A 21,549-nucleotide genomic window follows, 5' to 3' on the forward strand; every position below is an offset into this window, starting at 1 on the left:
CCCCCCTCTCTCTCTCTCTGTATACGTGTGATTTCTGCTTCATTCGATTTGTTGTCGACCACGTCGTAGTTCCATATAAAGGTGCAGGAAAAAACATTGGTTAAAAGATGTTTCTCAAGTGTATGGTAAAATCTTGTCCTTTATGATCCCAGTTTCCCATATTTTACCCAAGTTAGATTACACCTCTTCACTTCAGCCAATGTGTCGTCTTAATGTGTTCCTTCTACCCAAGTAAATTTATTTGTCAACTTTCTCAATATTTTTTCCATCAAGAATAATGTTATTGTTATACCTGTCAATATATTCTTACTGAACATATAATCTTGTTTTTCCTGACGTTAATATTTTTTTATAGTTTTATTTATTTGCTTTCTTCATTTAATCCATATAGCATTATCTGCAGGTCCCGTAGATTGTGTGTAAATAGTGTATACGGTATATTTTTCTATCTTTATGCGGAAGTGCGGTATCTACTTCTTTTTTAGAATAGGTGTTTTCTAAAGAATTTTGGCCATTTGGAACCCCAGACACTCGTCTGAAGGGGTGGATTGTCAATACTTATAATAGAATATTTTGCCCTCAATACTGTACAACATTTTTCATAAAAATGATGTCTAATATTATTCTATTTAACACTTATAATCTTGTTGTTCCTTTGCGATACCCTGCATGCGCCTGATAAAGCCATGACCTGAGTTTTTGTTACATTCTTATTTATTTGTTACATTCTTTTGTGTTTTGAATAGATAATGTTTTGAGAAATAATAGATATATTTATATATAGTACATAATGCATAAATCATGCGGTTCAAATAAATAGGGAAAAGCCAGAGTAAAATAAAAGAAGATTTGTATGGAGTGAAAGTTTTATGCATCATATCTACAATCAATTTTGATTTTAATAATTTACAGATTAATTTTACAAATTATTTTGTGACTATTAATAATCGGGCTGCTGGTAACTAGGCCCATTAATCAGTTTAAAATCAACATTAATTTCAATCTATACGTCAATTTCCTTTTCCGTAAATTTTATTTTCGTTTTTTTTTTAAATTATTATATGTCTAACCGTTTCACTTTTTTACATTCAGTTATATATTTGGTTTATATTTTTTTACTTCCTTCCTAGTATACATTTTTTTAAATCCTTTCTTCCTATTTCATTCTTATGTTTCCTTATCGTTTATTAATTCCTTTTCTTCTCTTTCTTTAAATACAAGAACAATATAACAAGCAACCTCCAATCTAATATAATATACACATTTAGTTGTGGGGGCTGTAATGCCACGTACATTAACGAAAATTTTTATTAGAATGGTGTTTGTCATAACATGAAATGATTTTTTAAAAAGTTAAAGACAAGAGTTTATTCGTATTTATACTTATTCTTCTTAATATTCCTTTCTTCAGCACAACATGAATACAATAGAAAGCCGAAGACTTTTGTTATTCTTTGTCTTGCTACTCGTTTTAAAAGGTAATAATAATATTTAATCATCAATCTAAGACAAGATATTATAGGGTTGGAGTATTTAATTGTATAACACTAAATCCGAAGACTTGTTTCCAGCGGGGTCTTTCTGATAGTGAATTGGTCAGTACACCAAGAGACAGTCCTTACTCATTTCCGAAGAGTGTACGTGTTCTTTAACCTACACACAGAACCAACGGCCAAAACGTCTCACTTAAAAGATGGTGCGCCATCGTAGCTTGTGTTTTTAAATATGAATTGTATTATCATTCCTATAATTTCAACTTTCAAATTAATAAAAACATTATTGGTGGTATTATTATTATTTTCATTATTATTATTATTATAATTATTATTGTACAATATTCTGATAATATTGTACGTTTTGTAACACAGACACGCTGGGTAACTGTATTTTTGACGATACTGATATTCTCAAAGAAAGATATTTCTTGGATAGCAATGGTTGGACCATTGAGCAGGTTGGTACTCCTATCACGTGTCCTGGATACATCAAGGCTTGGAAATGGTTTCCATCCGAATCTGCCAGTTTCCTTGGGCTAGTGTGGCGGCCCACAAATTCTTCTACTATGGAGTATGAGGTAATAGGTTGTACTATTTTGCCCACTGTTGCTGAAACAAACAAAATCCACTCATACAAGCTACCAATATCTAAATGGATTCCAGTGGAGGCCGGTGATATTATTGGATTCAAATTCGACCAGGCTCTTAATAAGTATGACTTTAACGAAAGTTCTCCGATTGAATTCGCGCAGTCAATTGCCTTCAGAGACTTCGTTATTGGTTCTCGACACACGTTAACAGACCATAAAGGCTTAAGAACCTACTCATTTATGGCAATTCATGAAGGTAATGAATTCTTTCTTTAATAATACATTGCAAACACATTAACCGTTAACGTTTGGTTGTTTTGTAACGCGCCTATACTAGGCCTAAATGATGTCTATGCGCAGGAGTCTTGAGCCTAATGTTAAAAACAGAAAGAAAAAGGATTGGCGAATGGAGTTTTAATACCGGTACCTTATCTCATAGACCTTTAATTATCATTGCACATTAAAAATAGGCCTCGAATTAGAGGAATTTAACTTGGTTCCGTCTTTCCAAATACATTCTTTGTCTAATCAAGGGACTTTTATCTGTACAGACAGAAGTATTTGGTCTATCTTCTATGCATGCTTATAGTATACGCAATTTGTAACATATCCATTAAATAACTGTACAGTATATATTATTAATATATTTTTATTTAGAGTTATCACTTGGCATAGAAACATAATATAGTTCCTACCGTACTTCTTAAAACAACAGAGAAGAAAATCGTTACGGGTCCACAAATAAAGTTTCTTTTGAGATTTATAATCAATGAGGCAGAAGATGCCTAGGATGTTTAAAGCAACTATAATAGGTAGCATTTTTTATATTACTAAGAAACCAATAATTGTACCAAAAATAACAACAAAAAAATAAAATCTTCATGAGCAATTGCTTTCATCTATGTAGGATATATTGATAGTCGATTTATTTCTAAAACGAAATGCAAGCGATTCGCCACAATGAAGAAAGTTGAACCGGGCGGAATGTTACAGGGTCACGTGATAAAAAGTTTTCAGAGACCGTCTGCAATTTTATGTGTTGTGTCTTGCGAAAGGGATCCACGATGTATGTCACTCACCTATGAAAAGGAACACCAAGTGTGTCATTTAAATGACTTAAAAAAGGAGGAAACGAATGAATTTATTATTGCGGACAATCTTTACTACTACGAATTTAGTTATGCGGTTAGTATACGCCTACTTCTTTAATATTCCCCCTCAATACTACCTGCCTACAATATTAACCCACCAGCCTTCATTTCTATCCTGTCTCTAATGGAATATCGTGCTGCCCGAATGCCTGCTTCTCAGCAAATCAAATTCTAAACCTTTTTATGCTTGTGTATTATAATATAATACGTGAAAACGTTGTAGTTAGGACATACTGTTAAGATAACGTTGCAGCTGCGCTTCAAGTTATAATCAGAAAGTATGTTATAAATACGTATTTATGGTTCTACAAATTAAATTTATTTTAAACAACCTACAATATAACGTAAAATTATTACCTGGGTTTTAACAGAACAATAATTTATTACCATCTTTCATTCCTTATCTGTTGAAAGCATTTTCAGGGCTGTGAAGCTGGTACGGTACACAATGAGAACACCTGCTGGGATACACGCGTTTGCAAATGTCTTGAATGTGGTGGTGGTGGTTGTCTATCTAAAGGTGTGTTAATTGTTTTTTTTTAACCTGCATGCATTCATAGGAGGTCATTTGATTGAAACGTCAATCATACTTTAAGACGGCGAAAAAACTTAATGAAACATCTTGATCTTCAAACTTACGTTACGAATACCAGTTTTGCTAAACAATATTCGTAAACGTATTCAGACACTTTTTTTTTAATTTTCATATTTCAAACAAACAACAAAGTCAAACAAAAGTCGGAAACATTTACCGATACAAAAAAAGAACAAAAAAACCAAAATAAAAAATAATAAATCTCACCTAAAACCCACCACAATCTTTTTGAAATAAATTTAACAATTTTCTTGAATCTCTCTAATATAAATCTAAGGTTTTTGTAGTTAGGTAGACTATTTTTAATTTTGCAGGCTTAAATATAATATTTTGATTAAATAATAATACAATTGGTAGTACTTGGTAATTTTTTTTTTCATCAATACTAAAAACACATTTATTTTACAAATATATCTGTATGCAGATATTTAAATTGAAAAGCTTTCACTTTGCAATCAATATGTAGTTTATGGAGTAACGAAAAAGATTCCTTTTAAATTAAATTTTAAATTTACTTCATTTGTAATATGTGCTACAATAGCCTGATAAACTTTATTGCATGTTCCTTTATTTTTAAATACTGATTCATAACAATAAATATTATTTCCATCAAGTGTTTTATTGAGAATAATTTTCTAATTCATTAGGCTAGAACGCAAAATGGCACTATATAAAGGAAAATCAATTTTAACTCCATACTTTCTTTCAGGATCACCCGGAGATTAAAATGATCCTTTGTACTATAGCTTTTACCCGATCAATGGAAATATATAATTAAAAACACAGACATTTTAAACTCTGAATGTAACATAAATAACAATAAAAAATTCGAACATATTAAAACTAAAAATGTATATGCGTGTTTAGTACACAACGTTTTTGTAACACCAACAATACAAAAAAATTGGGAAGATTGTTTTATTGATGAAAATATTGATTGGAAATCATGTTGGTTATATAAAATATGTAAAATGAAGGACAAAAATAAGCCCAGTTCAATTCAAGCTCTTACACAGAATTTTGCCTACTAACAAAAGATTACATATATGGAAACTAAAAGATACTGACAAATGTTATAAGTGTAAAGAAAATGTTGAAGATGAAAACCATATGCTTTTCAATTGTACCTTTATCAAACCTTTTTGGATGAAAGTTAAATATATATTAAGAGGTATTGGGTAAGAAGATATATCTTTTAAGCAACTGGTTCTTGGAACAGAAAATGTAATTGTAGATTATATTTACATTGCTGCAGCTTTTACTATTTACCAAGAAAAGTCTGTGTGAATTAAAAAAAATCAAGATTTACTGATGGAGTGCCTTTAAACATAACATCAAGTTCAGAATTAAAGGTGACTTATATATCGACAAAGTAAAAGGTAAATGGAAATGGAAAATAATACATAATTTGCTGATTGATAGTTAGGAATTTTTTAAAATATCTACATTGAAAAGGAAAAAAAAGAAGCCATAAATAGAAGTAAATACTACAATATTGTATTACAAATTGTAAATTATAACGAAAGTTAGGAAAGTACATACAGGTGACACTTTTGAAGGCCTAAATCAAAGATTATTTGGATATTGTACAAATATTTAAAAAAAAAAGAGATGAAAAAAAAAAACAATGTACAATTGATTTTAATTTTAAAATAAAATTTAAAAAAAAATTAAATACATCGATTATATTTTTGATTTAATTATTATACAATTTAATGAATTTCCTCCTCTTATTATTTTCTTTTTCTTTTGTTTCAAACTTTACCATTTAAAAAAATACTTTGTAAAAAAAGAAGGCTTTAATTTTGACAAAAGTATTATACATGTATATATTAGTGTCCAGTATTTTATTTGAAAGGTAATATAAATTAAAGAATTAAAAAAATCAAGATTTACTGATGGAGTGCCTTTAAACATAACATCAAGTTCAGAATTAAAGGTGACTTATATATCGACAAAGTAAAAGGTAAATGGAAATGGAAAATAATACATAATTTGCTGATTGATAGTTAGGAATTTAATAAAAATATCTACATTGAAAAGGAAAAAAAAAGAAGCCATAAATAGAAGTAAATACTACAATATTGTATTACAAATTGTAAATTATAACGAAAGTTAGGAAAGTACATACAGGTGACACTTTTGAAGGCCTAAATCAAAGATTATTTGGATATTGTACAAATATTTAAAAAAAAAAGAGATGTGGAAAAAAAAACAATGTACAAATGATTTTAATTTTAAAATAAAATTTAATAAAAAAATAAAAAATACACAATTTAATGAATTTCCTCCTCTTATTATTTTCTTTTTGTTTCAAACTTTACCATTTAAAAAAATACTTTGTAAAAAAAGAAGGCTTTAATTTTGACAAAAGTATTATACATGTATATATTAGTGTCCATTATTTTATTTGAAAGGTAATATAAATTAAAGATTGAAAAATGAATGAAAACAATAAAAAAAAAAAGAGTGACAGTAAAGGTGAGTAACTCCCACAAAAGACAAAAAAAAAATTATTTTTTATAGTATGGATACCTGCATTCCACCACTATTTTTGGATAGTAAGAGATCTATTAAACAAAACAGCAATTGTTCCATAATACCTGACTACAAATTTCATTTGCAGCACCTGAATTTGGGGAATAGTGATATACACTTCAAGCAAGCACTATATCTTTATAGAAAAAGATAATTTGTGATAAGAGGAGATGTTTTAGAAAAGTTACAAGCGAATTAATTTTTTCCACCAATACCTACTTGAACTAACTGAGAATATCTCATCTTCTTCTCTCTCATCTAATATTTTCCTTTTTAGTTTGTCAGGTTTTCCACCCTAAATGAAATCAAATATTTATTTTTTCCACCAATAGCTACTTGAACTAACTGAGAATATCTCATCTTCTTCTCTCTCATCTAATATTTTCCTTTTTAGTTTGTCAGGTTTTCCACCCTAAATGAAATCAAAGATTTTTTTTTGTAATATAATGATATATTCCATATCGGGTGTTAGAAAATTATGATAAAATTAGTAATGCCAAAGACTTAATTATCAACATTTTTCCAATCAAAGATAAACCTGTTATGTGCACATTCTGAGAACTCCTTTGATTCTTTCCAATTTGTTTTCAAAATTAAGTGTAAACAGTTGATCAATATCCTCACAAACATATATTCCAAGATATTTGATTGGTCCATCAGTTAAACACAAAGTAATTGGTACACTAAATTTTAAAATTTGTATTTTTAAATGCGCCTAGTCTTTAAATATAACTTTTATCAAAGTTCATATACCAGAAAATTTAGAAAAGTTATGAAGAATTTCTATCGCAGCATTTAGATAGTATTCATCTTGTAAAAAGAACACCGTATCGTCCGCTAACTGGTTTATTTTTATGTGAATATTTTCAAAAGTAATACATTTATAACTTTTATTTTGCCTTACTGATAATTGTAATATTTCTGCAGCAATGATAAATAAGTAAGGGGATAAGGGGCAACCCTGTCTGAGTCCCCTCGTGAGCTTAAAAGAACTCAAGTGGAAACACAGCTTGAAATATCATTATGCAATAATTTAAACATAGTTTTAAAAATTTATCCAAAGTCAAATTTGAGTCGGGGGACTTTCAATAAATTCCCATTTTATACAATCAAATGCCTTTTCTAAATTACCCAAATATAAAAGGGTATTAAGTGTTTGTTAAAGCATTCTTTACTACATTTAATAACAGTCGGATATTTTCCCCGATATAGCGTCCCTTCAAGTATCCTAAATGATCAAGATTTATTATTTTTGCCAAAGCTAATTTCACACGTGTAAACATTATTTCAGCTATGAGTTTATAATCTACGTTTGGAATCCACGATTGGAATACGAAAGGGATTTCATTAAATACATCGTAATATCATTCAAGAACACTTTATAAAATGTATATAAACCATCTGTACCAGCAGATTGATTTTTTTCATTGACTTTATTGCCGCTATATTTATTTCTACAATTTCTGATTGAGTCTTTTTTGAAAATTATTTTCTGGGGACAGTATTCAAAAAGTCTATTATTTCTATATCACTAACATTATCACTTTCAGTAAAAGTCGTTCGTAAAAGTATCTCTCTTTATTTAGAATGTCTATTGGGTCAGTAACCTTCTTTTCATCTATTAAAAGTTTCGTTATATTCTTTATATTATAATTACTTAATTTATAAAAAATACTTGGTGCTTTTCTCACCTCCTTCTCCTTCTTGGTTGACTCCTTGAGTTCGAGTATGTCTAAAAGCTGCTTCACGTTTTAGTGCTTGATGTGGGTCCTCTATTGGCTGAAGAGGCCGATACGGGATCGACAGATTAGGTTTGTGGGTTTGTGTCATTGTCATTCACTGGAAGAGTTTTGACCATACCGCTATAGTAGCCTTTATTTTGGTGCGTTTTAGATCGCGAACATGGCGCAGGTGACTTTCAAAGACGTGTGCTTCAGCCCTCACAGCTTGTCTCCACTGAGGCCATTCGGCTGCAATTTCCTCTCATTTATGGTGGTTTATGTTGAAATTGTTTAGGCTCTATTTCAGTGTATGTTTGTGTTGCTTGCACTGACTGTCGTTTACCACTGGGAAGTTCACTGTAAAAAATCTGTATTGGGATGCGGTTGTCATTTGCTGAATAATGTTTCTATGATGTTGAGTCCTGCACAGTTGAGGGGTTAGCCCTGAATCGAAACGTTTAATAATGTTAAAATAATCTGCTTGGTTTAATTTTTAATGGTTTAAAATTTGCATGAAGTTGCAAAGGGGTGGGTTAGATCACAGGTACGTCTTGCTAAGAAAAAATATTCTGAAACAATACATAGTTACTTTAAAAAGTGTACAGCAAAATGGTGGAGTGAGATAAAAAAAAAGATCCTCCCGTCCAAAAAGAATCGTATCTCATCATTCGTAACACCAGATGGTACTTCCATCTAAGACCTCTTCGCTATTGCTTCCCAGTTTAACCGAATATTTGCAAATCAGTGACAAATTCAAACTCATTCATTATTTCTCGTTCTTGTTTACCATCATTTTTCTTTGAATCTTTACCTGTGACTGAAGAGAAACTTAATTTAGCAAGTAAACAACTTAGTAACTCATAATCCCCTGATCCTGATAACATTAGTAATTTTATTGTTAAATTAATAACACCATATTGTAAGTCGTTGTTTTTTCTTCTGAATTCTTTACTTTGTCATTTACTTTAAATTTGATCCCACAAGGGTGGGAAACGCCATGGTTCATCCGGTGTTTAAAACCTCTGAAAAGGCTAGTTTCCTAAATTACCGTCCAGTTTCTATCACTTCACCTCTTTGTAAACTGCTTAAAGGAATTTTATGTGCTCGTTTCAATGAGCAAATCGAGGGAATTTTAACTGAATTCCAGTTTCTATTTTATTCTGGTAAATGAACGACTGTTTATTGTTTATTTGTTTATTATTTATTTAGGCACACAATATATGTGCCAAGGATTGTCAATAGCGAATATATCACTGTCCTACTTGTAGCAATCCCTTACACAAGACAAACATACACACATGATGCTTTACACAAACTAAATCTCAATATGAGATTTAGGGAGTAGAGTTGTTTTGGTCGTAAGAAAAAATCCTGCAACAGACATGAATTGAACCCAGCACCCTAGGATTGGAAGGCAAGCATCTTAACCACCAAGTTATTCAACTCCACTTACTGATGCCTAGACTTGCCACAAGTCTCTTATTTTTTATTATTTTTCTCATTCTGGACAGCGCCACCAACGAGAAAGTTAATTTATAGACGGAAGAAGCGACTTGTAAAACACTGAAATCAGGCACCAGGATGCCAAAAGAATGACGTAATCTTATATTCCGTATTTGGATAAATGGGCGGACCGAAATAAACAATTTCAACCAATCAAATGTTCATATTTTTGGAGCCACGAAACTGAGTCACTCGCGTCAACTAGTTTGGCCATAAGTCCATGGTTAGGCATGACTAAATTTAAATAGTCTTCCCTAATAAAACGGGCCTAAAATATTTAGAATAGACCCTAGTAAGACTAATGTTGGCAATGGCAAAAACAATTAAGCTTAGACTAGATGGCATACCATACAAACACAACAAAACTTTAACTTTCCAGTAGGATGGCTCAGGCCTCGCCTGGAGTCAGGTAGTCGGCCTAGCCTAGACTAGTAGAGGCTTGGCCTATTTTTAAGTTCTTACTTACAGAGGCCTACCTTTTTAACAATATTCTACCCTAAAGGCCTAAATCTGTGTAGCAGCTAGTGGTGAGCAAGTTTCCAAGTAGGCCTATAGCCTACGGTTATCAGTCCATGTCGTTCTCAGCAGGCCAGAACTATTATACCTGTCAGGTAGCCAAAAGGGAGCTGGAGCTTGTTCTAGTCGAGACATCCGCATCTTCAATTTTGGAAAATTTACCAAGATTGATTAATATGCATGAAGTTAGCCAATCACGTGATTTACAAAATCAGTCATTCATACGATATCCCACATCAAATTTGATGTGGGAAATTGCACGCATGAACTGTTTGCCCAGGCCCTAATTCGAAAAAAAGGAAATCGAGTATAGGACGCCAATTAAATTAGGTATGGCGCGCACTAAGTGCAATAAAGAGTGAGTAACCTAAAATTAGGGCTTGGAACCCAGGCTAACTGATGCCTGAATTGACACACTTCATAATCTGTACAAATCATCTGATGAAAAACTTCACTCCAAGCTTCTTTCCGTCAATATAAAACAGGCATTTGATTCGGTTTCACATGATCTTCTTCTGCTTAAATTATCTCATATTTGTTTGTGTCAATGACCTTGGTGTCTTGAATTTCCTCCTGGCTTTCCATTCGTACTCAATAGACTACTTTTAACGGTATTATCTCTAAAAAACTTTCTATTAGTTCTGGGTTTATTCAAGGATGTAAACCTGGACCCATTTTATTTATTTGTTTCATTAATAACATTAGCGATGACCTCAATTGCCTCTCCCTGCTTTACGCTGATAATTTAATTCTACTGTCTTCATTTTAAGATCATTCCTTTGATTTGTTACCCATCTCTGCTTGTAAAATTGAATCCTGGTCTAAATCCAATGGTTTTGTTTTCTCTTCAAGAAAATATAAAGTTATGAACATTTCTTTTTCAAGAAATCCGATTATATTTTTCCTATTATTTAATAGGGTCTCCAGGTGAAATGCATTTCAAGTCTTAGGCATTAACATTTCTCATGATCTAAAATGGCATTTCCACATCATTCTTGTTTACAAAATGGCACTTCGTAAAATCTCCATATTGAAATATTTAAAAAACGTCATTGATAATGACACCATGATTATACCCTCTTTGAAACACGTCAAAAGCTTTTCCTTCTGTTTGATTTGCAAAATCGTCCAATCACCCGAACACCCTCTTTTTTTGTTATCTTCCTTTACGCCGTCAACTCTCCGTGTCCCTGAGATATTCTCGTAGTTCAACATTTCTATCTTTCCAGGGCCGTACTTCTAGCTTTCTTTAATTTCTCCCTTTCTCAATTAGTTTGTCATACTCCCTTAGGCTTGATCCTGCCCTCTCTTCGTGTGATATCAAAACTGCTAAACCATAGAGTAGAGCTAGCCTTAGATTATTTCAAACTCCTCATAATCCTCCCTGCTTCCAACAATCAATCTTTTTCTCGTTTATTCTTGTTGTGTGATGGTGGTTGGAGTGGGGGGGGGGGGGGAGTGTGTAGAGGTTGATGTAATTTAAGAACTGTTTCCGTTTTGTGTTTTGTACCTTGTGGTAATTATTCTTGATGGCTTTTGTAGCGTCAATAAATTGAATTGATCTATACATTATTTGTGTCCCCAGTGCTAAGCAGAAACATTAAAAAATATTATTTCCTTTGATTTACAAGCTGCTAAATATAAGCAATTTACGTAGCAAATTTGTGAGCCATCAAGTTTCATGAAGGGAAAGAAAATTGTGGTCTTGGATGCGTAATAATATTTAATATTTAATATTTTTGTGGCGTAAACGGCGCGAGGCACGCCAGAATAGCGAAAAAATGCGGGTTCGATTACCACTAGAGACCTCTTTTTTTCATACAACTTTAATAAGGAACTTTCGTTGATGAACTGTGTTTGATACGATTTATAACATCATATTCCTATACAGTTGAACACTGTATTGTTATCTATTTGATTTATACATTATTTGTGTTCTAAGTGCTCAGCAAAAACTTGACTTAAATATTATTTCCTATGATCTACCAGCTGCTACCTATAAGCTATTTACGTAGCATAAAATTGGCTCCACTATGTGTGAGCCCTTAAGTTGCATGAAGGGAGAGAGAATAGTGGACATGATTTCGTAATGATATCAAACGTATTCTGTAATCTAAACGGTATGACGCTCACCGAAATATCCAGAGATTGCTGGTTCGATTCTCACCAGAGACCTTTTTTTAAATTCAACTATAAGTAACTTTCGTTCATAAACTATGTTTCATATATGTATTGTGTTTGTAGACTGGAACTTGGTATTCAAGGGCGTGGCCGGAACTGGATCTGCTATTTATACAGGCTTTGTCAATGGAACTGGAACATCAGAAACTGAGGAAGCGGCATCGTTTAAATCACCGATAAACTTTAGATTGCATTATATCTTTGAGCACTGGTCATTTTTACCTATCATGCAAGTATGTAGACCTATGTATAAAAACAATGACCACAACAACAGCATCAGCAGCAGCAACAACAACAAAAACAACAACAACAAAACAACGACGACGACGGCGGCATTGGCGACGACGACGACGACAAGAACAAAAACAGCAGTAATAACTAGACTCACTATGTTTGTTTGTAAAACAGAACATAGGGCTTTTGCTCATTGCCGTATTGAGAAGTGATGTTGAAATACAAAACATTTTTTATAAAACAAAATCATTATAAAGGTATGAAGTAAAACATGTTCATGCAAATGTCACGGTAATTATTTGTTTAACATTGCTGTAGCTAGTTTGAAACAGTTTAGAAAACGCAAATTTCGTTAATATAATAGTTTAATTACCCATTTATTAATATTAAAAATATGCAGAATGAAGTCATATTTTAATATACACATTTTTTTTTGTTTTGCTTGAACAAAGTTTGAAAAATATCCAAGCACGGATTTTTACCAAAGTACCGGTCAGAAAAACGCTGTGCAAAAATACTATAGGAAAATATTTTGACATTATAGACCCATCTGGTTCTATTGTAGTCAGTGTGTCTAAAAATGCTACGATAATGAATTGTTTTCTTCACAGTTTTGTGCGTGTGTGTGTTATCAACATACATAAGCCACCATTAAGGTGGTTGGAGTGCTGTTTCAATAGCTCTTTTTTTAGGTGTTCCATATACAAATTGCATAAAATTTGATACCAGAGAGCCCATTGCTGCCCCATGAATTTGCAAATAGAAAACCCCGTTGAACACAAAATATGGACAGAGTACATTTCAGACAAAGTATTGTTTGAAGGTTTGCATGGCGAAGTAATAACATATACGGTATGTTTAAGCTTGTGGTACACCACGTAGGACGTTCTGAAAAGAACTGTTGTAGTTAAGATAGTCTAGACGTTTCTTCAGGAGAATAAATCGAATTTCTCAATTTCAATCTTGCTCGAACTACAACAGTTCTTTTCAGAACTACTACGTGGTATACCGCAAGCTTAAATATATATACATTTCAGACATTCCTCGACCTCCCGAGAAGTCGGCACACTTGAACCGCTAACAAACCGGTTTTGTTCTTGAGGGTGGCATCCATTTTTAGTTTCGATCGGATAATGGTCAGATCTTTATCAACGGGAACCGATGTAAAAAGTGCCGCGACATCATATGACCTAGGTTCTTCGTCATCCTACACTCTTTCTTTTCTTATGCGATCTGAAAACTGTTGGAGTTGATGATGTGGTAATTTTATTACCTACCAGTGGTGAGAGGATGTTTGCAAGATATTTGGCACATTGGTATGTTTTGGTTCCGATACTGCTAATTATGGGCCTTAGAGGAATGTTATTTTCGTGTGCCTTAGATAAACCGTATATTATTTGTGGGTTCTCTGTTGTTGCATATACAGTAGTTTTCTATATATTTCCCTTTTAATGCAAGCAGTGGCGTTTCTAGGCCTATGGACAAGCATAAGTTGGGGCACAAGCCCTTAGCAATTGTGTGCTTCTCCAAGTGGCCAAACCTCTTTCCTCTACCAAAACCTTTCCGAATAAGACAATAAAGTTACAATGATGAGACATGACTGAATTTACCTCATCCTACAGCTAATTTCCTTTCCTTTTCTATTGTCCGCATGTTTTTTGGCTTACTTTTAATTATAGCTTACGCACTGAATAAACAGCCTGCCTGTGTTTCGGTAAAACGTGGAGTAGTGGACTAATACAACTCATCTCTTTGTAGCAATAAAGCTTTGAAGTTCCTTTATTCGAATTTATTTGATCATTTTTTAAAGCCAGGCTCCGGAAGACAAGACAATTGATATTTTTAAGACACAAAAAGGATGTATGACATAAAACTCGGGAACGGTTTAGGGAAGATACAATTTTTTTTGAATATTTAGAAAGTGGGACCAAAACCCAAAACACTTATGTTCATCGGAGCCTGGGTCTAATTAGTTTTCAATTGATTTTTACCTGCTTTCCCGATTTCATGAGAGACGGTATTTAAAATAATTGAAGCTATGATCCGTCAATTTCTAAGTATGTCTACAGTATTTGAAATCTCTTTCTTGATAATAGGTGAAATTAACTCTGTTTTCAAAATCAGCCGATGAGTTGGTATCTTTGATTTTTGACGGTGTTGATTCAACAAAAACCTCGTGGTATGCTGTGGATAAGTTGATAACTTCACCGTGGAAGGATTTGACAACAGAAACCATATGCAATTTTTTCAGCATATATGGCCTTGTGTAAGTCCAGTCTCTATATAATAGTTGATAAAGCCTATTGTGGTCTGATGGTGCTCGTCTTTAATTCTAAAGTTATTGGCTTCGTTTTTATGTTTGTAAAAGGTCAGCAAAGAAATCGCACGACATATGTTATAATCTAACTGTGTTTATAGTGTTTTAATTAACAGTATTCGGCTACTAGCCATATAAAAATCAATGCTAACGCTTCTCACAAAATCAAAAGTTTTCCTGTTTTTTCCATGTGTTTGTCCTGTTACGATGTTTATTTGATTTTAATATGCAAATACCGTTTTTGAGAAGGCGTTTATTCCAGGGAGGGGTTTTTTTTTTTTTTTTTTTTTTTTTTTTGTTTGTTTATGTATAAAATTAGTACGTATATGCTCAAATAAACGGCCCTTAATTTCACTGTAAATGTAGAACAACAACACATAATTACCGTCAAAATTTGTTATTGATCATGAAGACTCATAGATTTCAACCAAGTTTGAAGAATTGTAACAACATTAATAGAATTGTGTTATTTCAATTAGTTTTGTTTTTAATAATTTAAGAAGGGGGTGTTTATTTGAAAAGAAAATAATCATTTGGAATAAATCGAGCCGTTTATTCCAAATGAGGCTCTAGAGGTAGAGTTTATTTGAATCAATACACAGCTAAAATGGATTCCCCACATAAGGATTCCCACCGAAGACATGTCTCCCTTTAATACCACTCCATAAAACCTAAAGATATTTAAAATATCCTAAACAGAAAGAGTAATAATTCAACACTCAAACCTGAACAAATCACATATGGACTTCTGAAAAATTTGGACACATATATTTATGACCAACTTGTTTAACATTCTTGAGCAGGGACATCCCTTCATAGTGGACGTCTAGCTACATTTTTCTCATATACAAAATAATGTGAGCAAACAAATCTCAATAACTTCAGGATGATTTGCTCTTTTATCATGCATGGGTAAAGTTTTTTAACAACTTTTATTGGAAACAATTGAAGAATTATTAAAGAAAATTAGCAAGTCAATCCTCTTCTCCGAAAATTGTAAATCTTACTCAAGGGCCTTTCATGCATATTACCAGGTTCGATTTCGAAAACGCATTCGAATCCGTTCCTCATGAACTTTTTTACTACTCACTTGCTAGATGCAACATTCATCTACCTGTTTGTCTATACATATACATTCTCGACTCGAACTATAAACTGGATTTCAGATTCAGTTGATTTCTAGAAAGGAATTTTTCAAGGTGACCCACTGTTACCCATCAATTTTTATTCACACTGTTCCATTTATCCAGTATCTTGCATCTGAGATTTCTCACGGCTATTCAATGAAAGATTCTAATACTAATACCTTTTTGTCTAATTACCACCATGGCCAACAAACGTACCCACCAACGAATAATTAATACATTCTCATCCTATCCTTCGGCATTATTGTATCTCTTTAAAAGCTCCGAACTTTGGGAAAGCCCCGGACATAACCACTTAAATTAGGTTCCGATATAATCCCCTCTGTTGAAGGCGAGTCTCAAATTTCTCTGTTTTTGACTACCTTTTAATTATCTAAATTTCAAATGACCTTTAAAATACTAATTCCTCTCTTATTCGTTGAAAATTTAGGATACATATTTAAAATTCTTTATTACCAGCATGAGGTTCCACCTTGCTGTCAAAGACGTCTGTGTTTCCCACTTTGACAGAATTGACGCCCTTGTTCAGACGTTTTTTAAGCCCTGGTTAGGAATTCCCAATTAGTAGTGGCACAAGCATCGGACAGGCTTTGACCTGCCTGGCCTCCGACACATGAATAGGTCGTCGGGTCAAAAATTAAAAAAATTAATAATTTTCCCATCCACATAACGTTATTTTGATTGCCAATCACTAATATTGTGGTCTAAAAGCACATTTTTAAAAACACTAAGCCGTAAAAACACTCACCGTGAACCCTATTAGGGTTTTCTTTCTTCTAGTTTTCTTTTATTCTCGGCCGTTGACCGAGCTCTAGTCGGCCCTTTATTCTGACCTATTACATTATCCAGATCTGCTCAAGTAATTTTCTAGACCATAGACGCGTGGTTAAAATGGTCCTGGCGCTATTTAATTTAGACCTAACTTGGCTCCTTTAAAGCACTGCCACTTAAATATGTCAATTATTTAGGGTTCAACTGAAATGGATTCAATGTGGAGAGAAATTTCCAATTACTAGGGCAAGATATAGACCGCTAGCTCTGTAGATATTTGGTAAATAAGGCAAGCACTACTGGTGAATAGTTATGTTGCCCAACCTATTATATTTATAAATTTATTATGATGCAAGTAACATACAATGCAGATGAAACAAAATTAAGAATCAGATATAATCTATGTGGATTTTTATTCGATTGGAAAGCATTGATTGGACATCATTAGTTAAATAGGTCGCATAAAGTACCGAGAAAGGATAGGCATAAACTGGATGATGATGCATACAGCAAGCAGTGGGTTTTCCGCGCAACCAACTCCCATGCAAACTGGTTACCAAGGTAGGGCATATGTTACTAAAATCATGCAAATTATAGTTAGTATGCACTTTTAAGCATTTAGAAATGCAGCATATTTTGGTTAAAAGGTGGCTCTCTTGTGAACGCCTGTATGGACACTGTCTGTCTCTAAGAGGAAAACGTTTTCTACAGACAAAAGTGAAAATGTATTTTATTTTAACTCTCCTAAACACAATTCATATAAAGAGACTCAAGCCACTGCTAAAAATCTCTAAATAAGAATAATATACAAAGAACATTGGAATCTCTATGTGATGGGCCTCACCGTTCAATGTAGATTCTTAGACTTGGTGAAAACTTGAGGAAACATGCCACCATTGGGAGAGCATTGCATACAACCTTCCAGTTAGAGTCTTAAAATTTCTTCTTCCACTAAACACAAGAGTGAACCTTGTAATGCTGCTTGTCACAGCAGAAATTGTTCTCACTAAAAACAACTCCACTCCCTAAGCCTCATAAAGAGGATTAGTTTATAAAGTTTCATTCTCATCCTGTAAGTGGTGAGTTACTTGCTGTTGGATGTGAGAAAAACAATAAGATAGGGCAACACCACATTTGACAGGTGTCGAAATTATGAAAACCATGTCCTCAACTTCTGTACCAAATCCCTTGAACAGAGGAACTTCACGTGGGGAAACAACAATGTTCTTGGATACATCATTACAATTATTACCATGAGCTCGGTTAAGATCTCTCTGCCCATTGATAAACACTGATCTTGAATCCTGAGCCGCACCTACCACGCACAACCACCATCCAAATCGATTGCAAAATTTCTCATCCCGGACATCGTCATTTATTGAAAGACTTGAAAAAGATCACCATCATAAACCTTTCTCTCCCCCTTCGAACCTAATATAATATTCGCTCATACTAAGATATTTAACAAATATAATCTCTTAATAAAAGACATTACGACTCCGGATTTAATGCACAACAAGTTGCTATTGAATTTAGATCCATAGGCTTCATTCTAGGCTTTATACATTATAATGAGACTTAAGGCCATGGGCCTACATTAATTGTGCAATAAGCCAATCCGAATTTCCATAGTTCTGCGACAATGTATCTAAACTTTAAATTATCTACTCATTCAGTGTTTATCATGCTTCACAAATTTCTTGGATAATTCCACCTAATCTCTCCGTGCAATAAATTATCCGTTGTTTCTCCAACTTCGCCTTGTCTCTGTATTCTGAACAAAATGCCATTTGTAATGACATTTGGTCACATAAAAATCATAATAATAGTATAGTATTAATAATTTGTATGCAGTAAAATGTTTTACAATTTCGCAATGTAAACTTCTTTTTCTAATTTTTAATGTTCTATCTTTTATAACTGTTAAAAAAGCGGGTTCCTTTTATTAAAACATTATTGACATTGAATGTATCTTTCTAAGCGAACCGGTTGTTGGGCTATTTTATGATGTCATTGGTAATCAGTCCTGTCAACTATGAAAAAGTAAAGTATGAAAGATACAGCACTACGTATAATAACAAATATTCTACAAATGAAAATTGCCAACATTTCCTTCTTTCAGTGAGATTAATCGGATTTATCGTAGATTCTATATTAATAACAATCATGGTGGGTGTCTGAGTGACATGGGATGGCTATTAGTCATCGAAAACCTTGGACTCGGCTGTGGATGGGAAAACGTACCGGATTTACCAGCTTTCCTCTACAGTTCCTCTGATGTAAAACAGAAATGGTCTACTGGTTGTAAGTAGTAATAGTAAACATTTGTTTTTTTTTTTATTAATGCCATTAATATCAGGCTATTTATGTTGTTGTACTACTGAATATATTGTAAATTTTCCCACTCACCACCATAGTACACAAACTGCAATTTTGACCAAAACAGCGTTTTGAGAAAAACGCAGTGCCGATATAAAAGTAAGTGTCAATATATTATCATATTTGTTTTTATTTGCAGCCATTGGAAGAGCCTATATAATGACAGTACACATCATGTACGGTTAATCAGCTTTCGGGAGATTACCGATATTCATAGATTTTATATACACCAATTAATCGTATTTTTAGTTTATACAACTTCTTATTGTCAGTAATATATATTGTACGTGAAAAAGTGGAATACAATTTTATGATATTAATATTGATGTCCGATGATAAACACAAATTCATAACTATAGTGTTCGTTTATAGCAAAGAAATTCGGGATTGTGTCTAATTAATTCACCTCTTGATTTTGGGATTTCTGATTGGATCATATGACAAAATCTTTCTCTATGATTTAATAACTTGTTTATCTATACATTTATAATTAAGATAGATTGGAACTGTGACAAAATTTCGCTTGAAAGTGACAATCATGCTGTGGGAAAGTTTATGTCCAAATTACCAATAATATATCAAAATTTAGTAAACTAATTTAGGTGTTAGTTGAAAGTTAGGTTGAAACAAAGTTCAGACATTCAACAGGTTGAAGGGTATCTATATACAAATTCTAATAGTTATGTAGCCACCCAGTAAATTAAATAATGAATGAAAGTTAAAAAAAAAAAAGAAGAATTATGAAAATTGTCCCACTTAAAATAAAATTAAAAAAAAAATCACATTTTTTTTTGTACAAAGAGAAGTAATATAATGCTTTTATCTTTTTGAAAAAAAAATAAAAAAGCAGCATAATCTAATTTTCCCTAAATTTAATGAACAAACAACATATTCTAATAGTATTTATGTATATATATATATATATATAACAAATGTTTGGAACAGTGTATATACATAAACACACAAATATACATATATGTATGTAAATCAAATGTAAAGAAACAAGATGTTATAAAATCGTATCAAGCATAACTTAGTTTATCAACAAAAGTTTCTAATTAAAGTTGAATAAAGAAGAGGTTTTTATCGGAATCGAACCAGAAATCTACACCATCTCGGCAAACGTCATACTGTTTAGACTACATATGCCCGCACAATATCATTACAGATCTAAGACCACCCGTCTCCTTCCTATTTATACAACTAGAGGGCTCACACATAGTGGAGCCCCATTTAAAACCTGCATAATAGCTTGTAGGTAGCAGCTTGCAAATCATGTAAAGCACTGAGGACACAAATACTGTACAAATCAAACAGGTTAAAATGTGCTCAATTATAAATATAAAGGAACCTGATGTTATAAATCAAACATATATATCAACGAAATTTCCTTATTAAATTTTGTCAACGAAAGTTCAGTTTCGCTAAGCAACAGAACTTAGAAAAGTATCTCATTTAGAGGAGTAGTTATGTACTCTCGGGTAGTCAATTTTATAATAATAATAATAATAATAATAATAATAATAATAATAATAATAATAATAATAATAATAATAATAATAATAATAATAATAGTAATAGTAATAGTAATAGTAATAATAATAATAATAATAATGATAATAATAATAATAATAATAATAATTATTATTATTATTATTATTAATATTAATATTATTGTTAATATTATTATTATTTTACAATTTTTTCAAAAAACAATTGACTTAATAATACATTTACAACTCATGATAACCCAAAAAACCCAATGCAGTTTATTTCCGTCGAGGGTCCCATATATAAAATGTATTACATAAAAGTTTATTTATTATTAAATAATGTGTTAGATACTTTTAAAATTACTAATCATTACCGTTGTACCCTTAAAAGCACGTAAAAGTGAATGTAAAAAATCATGTTAAAAACAGTAAGTATAAAATCTTATTAGAAAGTTCTTTTATATTTAAATTTATAGGTTTATAAATTTACTGATTGTTTGTCATTTCAGATTTTGTGCTAAATAAAATTTCACTTGACTTTTTAAATATATTTAATCTCGGTGAAGATTTGATCATATATGGTAGTTTGTTCCACTCTTGTATAGTTGATAACATAAAAAGTCTTACTATTTTGACTGGTTTATTTTGGGTTTTACAAAGTTCATTCTACTTTGTCTCGTATTGTGATTATGCCTTTCGGAAACTTTTAGAAAATGTTAATTGGACAACTCTGTCATTTACATTTAGCAAACTAAGCTCGTTTAACTCTCTTTGGGCAACATGACTTCGCGGTCCCGCATCATTTATAAAACGGACCATCTTATTTTGCATAATCTGCAATTTCTTGTTTATGTGACTTGGAAGATACCAAGAGGAGCAAATGTAATCGTAATGGCACTGAATAAGTGCAGAGCAAATA

General features: G+C 32.3%; 1 protein-coding gene across 1 annotated transcript in view; it reads left to right on the plus strand.

The window, feature by feature from the left end:
* Window positions 1-19,888, plus strand: part of LOC117110475 — a 20,501-nt gene extending 613 nt beyond the window's left edge. Inside the window, exons 2-8 of the mRNA XM_033253192.1 lie at window positions 1,869-2,342; window positions 2,994-3,271; window positions 3,652-3,757; window positions 12,355-12,524; window positions 14,622-14,791; window positions 18,881-19,062; window positions 19,277-19,888. Of these exons, the coding sequence (XP_033109083.1) occupies window positions 1,869-2,342; window positions 2,994-3,271; window positions 3,652-3,757; window positions 12,355-12,524; window positions 14,622-14,791; window positions 18,881-19,062; window positions 19,277-19,323 (1,427 nt within the window). The 3' untranslated portion in view covers window positions 19,324-19,888. The remainder of the gene's footprint in view (window positions 1-1,868; window positions 2,343-2,993; window positions 3,272-3,651; window positions 3,758-12,354; window positions 12,525-14,621; window positions 14,792-18,880; window positions 19,063-19,276) is intronic.
* The last annotated feature ends 1,661 nt before the right edge of the window (window positions 19,889-21,549 follow it).

The sequence above is a fragment of the Anneissia japonica genome, unplaced genomic scaffold (assembly GCF_011630105.1).
Source record: "Anneissia japonica isolate Jap-2015-1 unplaced genomic scaffold, ASM1163010v1 scaffold3040_len1308831_cov196, whole genome shotgun sequence".
Taxonomy (NCBI): Eukaryota; Metazoa; Echinodermata; class Crinoidea; order Comatulida; family Comatulidae; genus Anneissia; species Anneissia japonica.